General features: G+C 56.2%; 1 protein-coding gene across 1 annotated transcript; it reads left to right on the forward strand.

Moving 5' to 3' along the window:
- The first annotated feature begins 918 nt into the window (after positions 1-918).
- On the forward strand, positions 919-1,851 carry LOC135441454 (olfactory receptor 14A16-like). The gene has a single exon (XM_064701001.1). It carries the CDS (start codon positions 919-921, stop codon positions 1,849-1,851), a length of 933 nt encoding a protein of 310 aa, XP_064557071.1.
- The last annotated feature ends 8,509 nt before the right edge of the window (positions 1,852-10,360 follow it).

Raw genomic sequence — 10,360 nt, forward strand, 5'->3', positions numbered from 1 at the left:
AGGAACCTCTGGCTGCAGGACAATGCAGCTGCAGCTCCTGGAGCCATCTCCTAAAGCTGGAACATCCCAATGCCTACAGACCCTGTGAGTACATTCTCTGATTGTCTCTTGTGCAGAGCAGCCAGGGGTGCCCAGGGCTGTCGTGCAGAGCAGGGTCCTGCAGCCCAGGGCATTGTGCTGGGGCAGGGACTCTGCTGCCTGCCAGGGACAGCTCTCAGCCAGCCCTGGCAGCTGCTCCCAGCACTGGGGGGACAAGGTCTGGGTGGGAGGAGACGGCTGGTCAGGCTTGGAAGTGTTCTCCTTGTGGGGAGGGTGCTGCCTATCTTAGGACTGCTCCCAGCATGACATTTAACTGCAGAACATTTCCAAGTGGATTATACAGGCAGCGCAGCAAGTTAGCGGTTGCAGAAAAGGGAAAATCCTGCTTTTTATACACTGCTTTGGGTTGCCGAGATGGGAAAATGCATGTAGATGTTCATCTCTCTGTTAAGGATGACATTTAAAGAAAACCAAAACAACAAAATCTCCCAGATCTGAATGAACCAGGCAGTGACAGAAACTAGCTCAGGGCTCCTTACAGGCAGCATCAGCATCACTTTTCCAGGCTCCTCATTGTTTTTCTAGCATTGCCATCAGTATCTACAGAGCCAGAGCTGCCCCAGGGCAGTGCCAGAGCTGGGAGGGGTCTGCAGGGCAGAGCTGAGCCCCCAGGGCTGGGCTGGGCTCTGGCAGCACTGGCAGGGCCAAGCCCTGGGCACAGGGAGCAGCTGCTGGCAGGGACAGCTCCAGGCAGCAGAGCCCTGGGCAGGCAGTGGGGGAAAAGTGACCCCAGGCTGTGCTGGGATATTTCAAGTCCTCTCCAAACCCAATGATTCCATGAATTCTTTTTTTACAGATCCTGATTTCAAGGCAGAGCAAATGTCCAACAGCAGCTCCATCAGGCACTTCCTCCTGCTGGCATTGGCAGACACGCGGCAGCTGCAGCTCCTGCACTTCTGCCTCTTGCTGGGCATCTCCCTGGCTGCCCTCCTGGGCAACGGCCTCATCATCAGCGCCGTAGCCTGCGGCCACCACCTGCACACACCCATGTTCTTCTTCCTGCTCAACCTGGCCCTCACTGACCTGGGCTCCATCTGCACCACTGTCCCCAAAGCCATGCACAATTCCCTCTGGGACACCAGGAGCATCTCCTATGAAGGATGTGCTGCTCAAGTATTTTGTTTTGTTTTCTGCGCAGCAACAGAGTTTTATCTCCTGACCATCATGTGCTATGACCGCTACGTGTCCATCTGCAAACCCCTGCACTACGGGACCCTCCTGGGCAGCAGAGCTTGTGCCCACATGGCAGCAGCTGCCTGGGCCAGTGGCTTCCTTACTACTCTACTACTCACAGCCTATACATTTTCCCTGCCTCTGTGCCATGGCAATGCCCTGGGTCAGTTCTACTGTGAAATCCCACAGATCCTCAAGCTCACCTGCTCCAAACATTATCTCAGGGAATTTGGCCTAATTGCTGTTAGTGTGTGTTTAAATTTTGGTTGTTTTGTGTTCATTGTTTTCTCCTATGTGCAGATCTTCAGGGCTGTGCTGAGGATCCCCTCTGAGCAGGGACGGCACAAAGCCTTTTCCACCTGCCTCCCTCACCTGGCCGTGCTCTCCCTGTTCCTCGGCACTGGCACATTTGCCTACCTGAAGCCTCCCTCCATCTCCTCCCCATCCCTGGATCTGGCCCTGTCAGTTCTGTACTCGGTGGTGCCTCCAGTCCTGAACCCCCTCATCTACAGCCTGAGGAACCAGGAGCTCAAGGCTGCAGTGTGGAGACTGATCAATGGATGGTTTCAAGAACATTAAACATCTTGCCAATTTCTGCAAATCACTTATAATGAAAGTCACCTCTGATACTTTTTGCTTTCATTTTGGACATTCTTTTCCTGTGTTTTCCTTTTTTCATATTGTCCACAAGGAAATGTCATTGTTTGTGCCATTTCTCATTTTGTTTCTCTCCACCTTCCCTGTGGCCAAAGACTCTGTAAATGAGAGCTTCGCTCTCAGTTGATTAAAAGGAGTGAAAGGATCTGCCAGCAAAGTTGTCTGCAGAGATGCCTTTTTGTTGTCTTCTCTGGAGCTGCAGCAGCAATGTCTGTGTGCAGAGCTGGGGGCAGATCAGTGCTGGCCCAGCAGCTGTGCCCAGCAGCAGCAGCACTTGGTGTTGCCAGTGCTGCTGCCGTGGCCCTGCCCCGCTGCCCTGGTGGCCCTGGTGTTGCTGCAGGGCCTGAGTGCTCTCGGGGCCGGGCACAGCCCTGGGGGTGGCAGTGCCGGGGCTGCAGCAGGGACAGGCCATGGGCACTGCTGGGGCAGCGCTGACGCCTCAGCCCAGGCCCTGGGGGCTCCAGGCTCTATGCCCAGGCTCTCTCAAGAACACACCCAGGCCAATGCTCAGCACAGAAAAGCCCCGTGAGCAGCCCCAGGCTGGCTGTGGGCAGGCTGGGGGCAAACAGCATGGCTGGGGCTCTGCAAGGGCCCTGGGGCAGACGGGAAGGAGCAGCAGAGCAGGGGCTGATCCATCCCCAGTGTGCTGGACAGCCCAGGGCAGCGTCCCAGAGCGTCCTGATGGAGCTGCCAACAACATCCCCCCTCTGCAGCCCTGGCCTCTCCCCCAGCTCACACAGGTGCCCCATCCTTGCAGGCACAGACACAGCAGCACTGGCTCAGCAGCCCCTGTTTGCATTGCACACAGCAGGGGGAGCACCCCCATGCTGTTGGTGTGGGGACATGAACCTGAGGGAGCACAAATGCCATCAGCCCCTGGGGCCAGCAAGGGCTGGGGGACACCAGGGAAACCACTCAGCTTTGTCCTGGCCTCTGCAGTCAGCCAGAAAGTTTGTTCCCATCAGCTGGGAGTTTCCTGTGCCACTGCAGACGCTGATGGTCAGAGCCAGGGCTGCCTGGCAGACACCCCCACACTGTCCTGAGCATTTCCTTGGCTTCACCTTTACTTTCTTTCTTCTTTCCTGATACAGATCCCTTCCTCTTGCCCATTGCTGTCCCCTCCCCTGGAAAGCCCATCCCTGTTTGCCCTTCCCTCTCTGGCCCCACTCCCCATTGCAGTTCCTGACTTGGCACCATGGGAACGTCCCTTGAGCAGCAGGATCATCCTACAAGTGCTGCAGGAATTGTCTGCAGGCTCCTGCAGTGCCTGGTGCTGCTCCCTTGCCAGAGGCACCCCAGGTCAGGGGGGCACATCTGGGCTGCTGTGTCTGGCTCTGGGGCTCCCTGTTCTGGGCAGTGAGGAGGAGCTGCAGAGGCTCTGCAGGACTGACAGGATGGGCTTTGGGGCTGGCAGGAGAAGCTGAGGGACCTGGGCTGCTGGAGCTTCTCAAGAGGAGGCCCAGGGCTCATTGTGCAAGTGCTCCAAGGGGGGTTCCAGAGAATCCCAGAATCAGCAGGTTGGAAAAGACCTTGGAGATCATCAAGTTAAACTGTGCCCTGACACTGCCTTTTGTCCTCTGAGCCTCCTCCTCTCCAGGATAAACAACCCCAGCTCCCTCAGCCACTCCTCACAGGACTTGTGTTCCAGACCTCTCCCCAGTCTTGTTGCCCTTCTCTGGACACGCTCCAGCCCCTCCATGTCCTTCCTAAACTGGGGGCCCAGAACTGGACACAGCACTTGAGGTGCGGCCCAGCCAATGCAGAGCACAGGGGAAGGATCTCTGCCCTGCTCCTGCTGGCCACACCATTGCTGATCCGGGCCAGGAACCATTGGCCTTATTGCCCACCTGGGCACACTGCTGCCTCATGTCCAGCCTGCTGTCCATCAGTCCCTGTAGGTCCTTTTCTGCCCTTCTGCTCTCCAGCCACTCTGTCCCCAGCCTGTAGCGCTGCAGGGGTTGCTGTGGCCAAAGTGCATGACCTGGCACTTGGACTTGTGAAACCTCACCTTGTTGGATTTGGCCCCTGCATCTATCCTGTCCAGGAGCCCTGCTCCTAGCATGAGCCCAGTTGCTGCCCCTGTGTGCTTCCAGTTTCCTTGTCATTCCCAGGATGATCCTGGTCACTTCCCCTCACTCCTGGCAGGATCCCTCTTCTTCCCAGTATGAGCCCAGTTGTTCCCAGTCATTCCCCATTTTGATGCAATTTGTCCCCAACGTGGTCCCAGTTGCTCCCACTTTCATCCAGTGTGTTCCCAGTTCTACCAATTGCCCCTAGTATAGTCCCAGTAACTGCCAGTATAATCCCAGTCTCTCCCAGCAGGACCCCAGTCACTCACACTTGCCCCCAGTTGCCCCCCAACACAGTCCCATTTCCCCCAGCACATTCCCAGTGGCTCAGTTTGGTCCCAGTCACCACCTGCATGGTCGCAGACACTCCCAGTATATCCCAGTTGCCCCGAACATTCTCGTAGTCATTGCCAGGCACTCCCAGTTACCTCAGCATGGTTCAGCTGCCCCCAGTTTTATCCCAGTCACTGCCAGGACATCCCAGTTTTCACCAGCATGCATCCTGTCATTCCCAGTTGTTTCCAGTTCCTCCCAGTGTGTGTGCAGTCGGCTCCCAACATGGGTCTGGTAGCTCCAAGTAACCCCAATCAGGGTCTATTGACACCTGCTATAATCCCAGTGTGATCCCAGTCACCCCCTGTGTGTTCCCAGTTGCTCCCTGTCAATGCCAGTATGACCCCAGTGGCCTCCAGTATGATCCTCATGCCTCCCAGTCTCTCCCAGTCACCCCCAGCATGCTCCCAGTCATTCCCACTTCCTCCTAGTTGCCTTCAGCCTGATTCCAGTTGCCTACAGCCCCTCCGAGTCAATCCCAGTATGATTCCAGTCACCTGCAGTGTGATCCCAGTCTCAGCCAGCACTGACCCAGCTGCTCCCACTGTGATCCCAGTATGACCCCAGCTGCTGCCAGAATAGTCCCAGTTGTTCCCAGTTCCTGCCAGTAGGATCCCAGTTTTCCCTAGAATAGTCCCAGTCCCTCTCAGCATGGTCCCACTCACTCCCAGTTGCCCCCAGCATGGTCTCAGCTGTTCCCAGTGTGGTTCCAGTCCACCCATTATGGTCACAGACACTCCCAGTATATCCCAGTGTGCCCAGTAATGTTCTGGTTAGCTCAGAATGATCCCAGTCTTTCCCAGTTCCTCCCAGTTGCCTCCAGCATGATTTCAGTTTCTGGCAGTTGCCTTAAGTAAGGTCCTAGTTGCTCCCAATATGATCCCACTTATAGTCTCAGTCCCCTCAGCTTCCAGTACCTTCCAGATGATCCCAGTTGCTCCCAGTGTGTCCACATTTTCCTCCCAGCATGGGCCCAGTAGCTCCCAGTAAACACCCATCAGTATCCATTCTCATCTGCTGTAGTCCCAGTGGCTCCCAGGATGATCCCAGTTGCACCCAGTCACTCCCAGTATGGTTACAACCACCCCCAGTATGATCCCAGTCACTTGTAGATCCTCCCAGTATGATTCCAGTCATGCTCAGAGTGACTCCCTGTCACTCCCAGTGTGGCCCAGTTGCTCCCAGTCACCTCCAGCATGGTTCCAGTCATAGCCAGCACCTTTCCAGTCACTCCCAGTCTGGTTCCAGTATGAACTCAGCCACTCTCAGATACTCCCAGTACTATTCCTGTCAATCCCATTATGATGCCAGCCAGTTCCAGTATTATTGGAATATGAATCCCAATATTACCAGGTAGATTGTGCCTGGGCCTGTCTGACCCTTGCTGCTGGGCCAAAGGCGGAAACTGTGGTGTTTCACCCCAGAGACACCTTTAGCTTGCTGGAGGTTGCAGCAGGCACTGAAACAAGTCCAGGCTTGTTAGGAACTCCGTTTACCTCAGGAAGGAAGGCTTCAGGCTATGGTGAGGAGGAAGGAGACGGATTCTGCCGGAGGGTTAATATCCAGCGCTTTATTCCATGGTCACAGATGTCTGAATCGTGGTAACAGCTCATACAGAATCCCGACCGCATGGCTTGATTGGGCTTTAAAGCTCCTGGGGGAGGGAAGGGACAGGTGAGCCACCAACCAGGTGGGAGGGGGAGGGTCTCAAGGGACGAGGGACACCTAGATAGGCCAATGACCCCCAGGCCTGAGGGGCATCCTTTGAAAGTGACAAACTACACGACGCCTTGCTGGAATGTTAAAACTGATTGACAGCCCAGCAGGGGCGAGGGGGGAAGGGGAAGAGAGGTATTGGCACACCTGGGGAAGGGATCCGGAAGTTTAAAACAGGATTATTACAACACACCGCAACACAGTATGACCCCAGCATGGGCACAGTTGCTCCCATGATCATCCAGTGTGGTTCTAGTTGCTCCCATTTACCCCAGTGTGGTTTCAGTCTTTCCCAGTGTATCCTAGTTGCCCCCACTATGTTCCCAGTCAGTCCCAGGTGTCCTCAATTTCTTCCAGCCTGATGCCAGTTGCTCACAGCCATTCCCAGTCACCCTCAGTCCAGTCCCAGTTGCTTCAAGTAAGATCCAGTATGATCCCAGTCAATCCCAGCATGGGCCCAGCCTCTTCCACAGTGATCCCAGTAGGATCCCAGTTGCCCCCAGGATGGTTCCAGTTGCTCCCTGTTCCTCCCAGTGTGATCCTATTTGCCCCCATTATAGTCCCAGTCACTCCCCATATGATCCCAGTTCCTCCCAGCATGGTGCAAGTCATGCCCAGTTGCCCTCAGTGTAGACCCAGTCACTCACCCTCACTCCCAGTTTCTCCCAGTTTGTGGTCCCAGTTCTCCCCAGCACAGTTCCCATTGTTCCCAGTGTGTTCCCAGTCATTCCCAGTATGGTTACAGACAGTCCCAGTATACCCCAGGTGCCCTCAGCATGTCTGTGGTCATTCCCAGACACTCCCAGTGATCCCAGTAAGGTGCTTGTTACTCCAGTACGATCCCAGTCACACCCAGTATATCCCAGTTGCCTCCATCCTGCATCCAGTCATTCCCAGTTCCTCCAGTTTGCTTGCAGCATCATCCCAATTTCTCTCAATTGCTCTCAGTAGCCCAAAGTGCGATCCCAGTTGCTTCCTTTCAACACCAATTGGAGCCCAGTTACCTCCATTATGATCCTTGTCACATGCCAGCACTCCCAGTATGGTCCCAGTATAATCCCAGTTATGTCAAATCACTCCCAGTATGATCCCAGTATAATCCCAGTAACTTCCAGTCACTCCCAGTATGGTCCCAGTTGCCTCCAGCTAGATCAACCCAGTCAATCCCAGTATGATCCCATTTGCTCCCAACATGCTCCCAGTCCCCCCCAGTATGGGGGATGATGTGCAGGGTGTGTTCCCAGTCACTCTCAGGTACTCCCAGTATTAGTCCAGTCCCTCCCAGTATGACCCAAAGATGAGTCCAGTGTGCTCCCAGTCCATGCCAGTATGAACCAGTTGTGCCCCACATGGTTCCAGTTGCTCCCTTTCACCCTCACCTTTGTTCCAGTCACTCCCAGTCTCCTCTAGTGTACCCCAGATCCTTCCAGCATATTCCCAGTCACTCCCAGTTCCTTCCAGCCTGATCCCATTTGCTCACACCCACTCCCAGTCAGCCTCAGTAGTCAAACTCACAGTGCCAGTATGATCCCAATCACCGCCAGTATGATCCCAGTCACCGCCAGTATGATCCCAGTCACTGCCAGCATGATCCCAGTATAAGCCCAGTAGCTTCCCATCACCCTCAGCATGCACCCAGTCAATCTCAGTTATACCTAGTTGCCCCCAGTGTGATCCCAGTTGCTCACAGCTGTTCCTGGTCACCCTCAGAATGATCCCACTCACTCTCAGTATATCCCATTTGCCTCCATGGTCTCAATTGCCCCCCTCCCCCACAGGCTCCTACTCATTCCTAGTGTGATCCCAGTATGATCCCAGTCTCCCTCAGTGTGATGGCAGTCTGCCCCAGCATGGGCCCAGCTGCTCCCCATATGATCCCAGTATGATGCCAGAACAAACCAGTCCCTCCCAGTGATGCCTCTCCTGGCATCCATCCAGCCTTCTCTGTGTTCCCCCCTCCTGGATCTCCCAAGAGGAGCCTCAAGGGCTGGCAGTCCCCAGGCAGGGCCCCCAACAAGCCCCAGTTTGGATGAGCAGCCCCCAGTTTGCCTAGTTTGCTTCTCCTTTTGCCTGGGCTGTGTTCCTCCCTCCCAGGGTTGTGAGGGTTTGTGTGTGTTGGCAGAGCTGTGTGTTATGGAGAGCATTTTGGTGGGTCTTGGGGGAGATGGAAAGGGGTTTTGTGATTTTTGGGGACATTTATGTTGCAGGGAGTGGTGGGGGATGTCCTAGCCAGGAGCTGTGGGGTGGTTTGAGAGGTCCAGGAGTGGCTGTGGGGTTGGGAGGGGGTTTTTGGGTGGTTGTGACCCCCCAGAACCCCAAAGCTGCCACCAGACCCCACCCCACAAGATACTGCCAGGGGTCAGGGGCTCCATGTTGGGGTCCATCCTCCTGGTGCTGCAGGAGAAGGTGAGGGGGTTCCCCAGGGACTGTGTGTGTCCCCCCCAGAGCATGTGTGATCCCCCCATCCCAGTGTCACCCCCTTGTCCCTCCCCACCGGGCTCCTGCCCCAGCTCCTGCTCCCCCAGCTCCAGGGAATTTGGGGAGGGGGAAGAGGGGGTGAGCAGCCCCTGCCAGGGGATGGCCCCGGCCCAGTCCCTTTGTTCAGCACCAGGCTGGGCTGGGGCCACAGGAGGAAGAGGCCAATGGGAAGCAGATCCTACAGGTGAGACAGTGCTTGGGGTCAGGGCAAGGTCCTGCCCTGCACACCTGGCTCAGGTGTGACCCTGCCCCGGCAAGGGAGCGGGACATTCCCGTCCCCACGGATCAGGGCTGGGAGCAGCACTTGGAGCACAGACATGGAAATACTGGGAGTGACTGGGAGCACACTGAGGCCTACTGAGAACAACTGAGAATGATGGGTGCGTGCTGGAGGAAACTGGGGTGACTGGGAATGAATGAGGTCATCCTGGGGGCAACTGGAACTATGCTGGGGCAACTGGGGTGATTGGGAATGAGCATGCTGGGGGCAACTGGGATATACTGGTAGTGTCTGGAATGATACTGGATGGGACAACACTGGGAACAGCTGGGACCATGTTGAGGGGGAAACTGGGAGCAACTGGGAGTGACTGTGTCTATACTGGGGGTGACTGAGATCTTACTGGCAGTGACTGGGACTATACTGAGGCAAGTGGGTGCAACTGGGATCATACTGGAGGAATTTGGGAGCAACTGGAACCATGGTGGAGGCAACTGGGACAATACAGATGGGGACTAGAATCCCACTGGGAGTGAGTAGGAGAATGCTGAGGGCAGTTTACACCATGTTAGGAACCCCTGGGATACACTGGGAGCAACTGGAACTGCACTGAGACTGACTGGAACCATGCTGGAATCAACTGGGAGGAAGTGGGAGTGACTGGGAGCATGATGGGGACAACTAGGATATACTGGGAGAGACTGGGAGTCACTGGGATCATACTGGGACTGACTGGAACCCCGGCAATGGCCTGGGGTGGGTGATGTGGGGCCTCAGGGAGCGCAGGGAGCACTGTGACACTGCAGGGCCTGATGGAACCAAGTGGACATGGTGACACTTGGGGCCTGCCCTGGCCGTGGGGTGTTTCAGGAGCCCTGGGGTGCCCAGGGCAGCAGAGCAGAGCCCCTGGCTCAGGGGCAGCAGCTCCCCGGGACACCCTGAGCGGGCGGGCAGCAGGAGATGCCCAGGGAGAAGAGGAAGCCAAGGCCCAGCGACCCAAGGATGGCACCAGCTGAGGGACAGGGCAGGAGAGAGAGGCCACTGCTGGGATGGGGCTGGGGCTGCCCAGCACGGAGCCAAGGTTGTGTGACATCACAGGGGACTGTGTGACATCACTTGGTTTATATGATATCACAGGGGCTACGTGAGGTCACTGGGGAGGTCACTCTGCCCCGGCCCCCCTCACAGCTCCCCCCAGAGCAGTCAAACTCTGCTCGTGCACAGTGGGGTCCCCTGTCCCCCCGGCTCCCCCGGCCCCGCAGCCTGCCCCAGATGATGTTCCACGAGATCGACCCCAGAGCCTGACACGGGGATGGGAAGACGGGGCCCTGGGGTGGGACAGGGGGACAGGGACCCCCTGGCAGCATCCCCGTGTCCTCCAGGGCCAGAGCCTGAGCCAGGGCTCCCTCACCCTGGTACAAACAAGGCCTTGAGAGCACTGACAAAATCTGGGCAATCAAACCAGAAATGAAGTAAAAACTGTCCGTGTGTGTGTGTGTGTGTGTGTATGACAAAAGGACAGTAAGGGCAAGGATAAAAGGAATACAGCCCAAAAGGTTAGCAGAGGTCAAACATAACAGGACTTAACTTAGACCGTAAGTGTACCTTTAATGTC

This window comes from Zonotrichia leucophrys, unplaced genomic scaffold (assembly GCF_028769735.1).
Source record: "Zonotrichia leucophrys gambelii isolate GWCS_2022_RI unplaced genomic scaffold, RI_Zleu_2.0 Scaffold_299_64363, whole genome shotgun sequence".
Taxonomy (NCBI): domain Eukaryota; kingdom Metazoa; phylum Chordata; class Aves; order Passeriformes; family Passerellidae; genus Zonotrichia; species Zonotrichia leucophrys.

Excerpts from the sequence above, each read along its gene's own strand:
- LOC135441454 (XM_064701001.1), top strand. The coding sequence starts at position 919 with ATGTCCAACAGCAGCTCCATCAGGCACTTCCTCCTGCTGGCATTGGCA.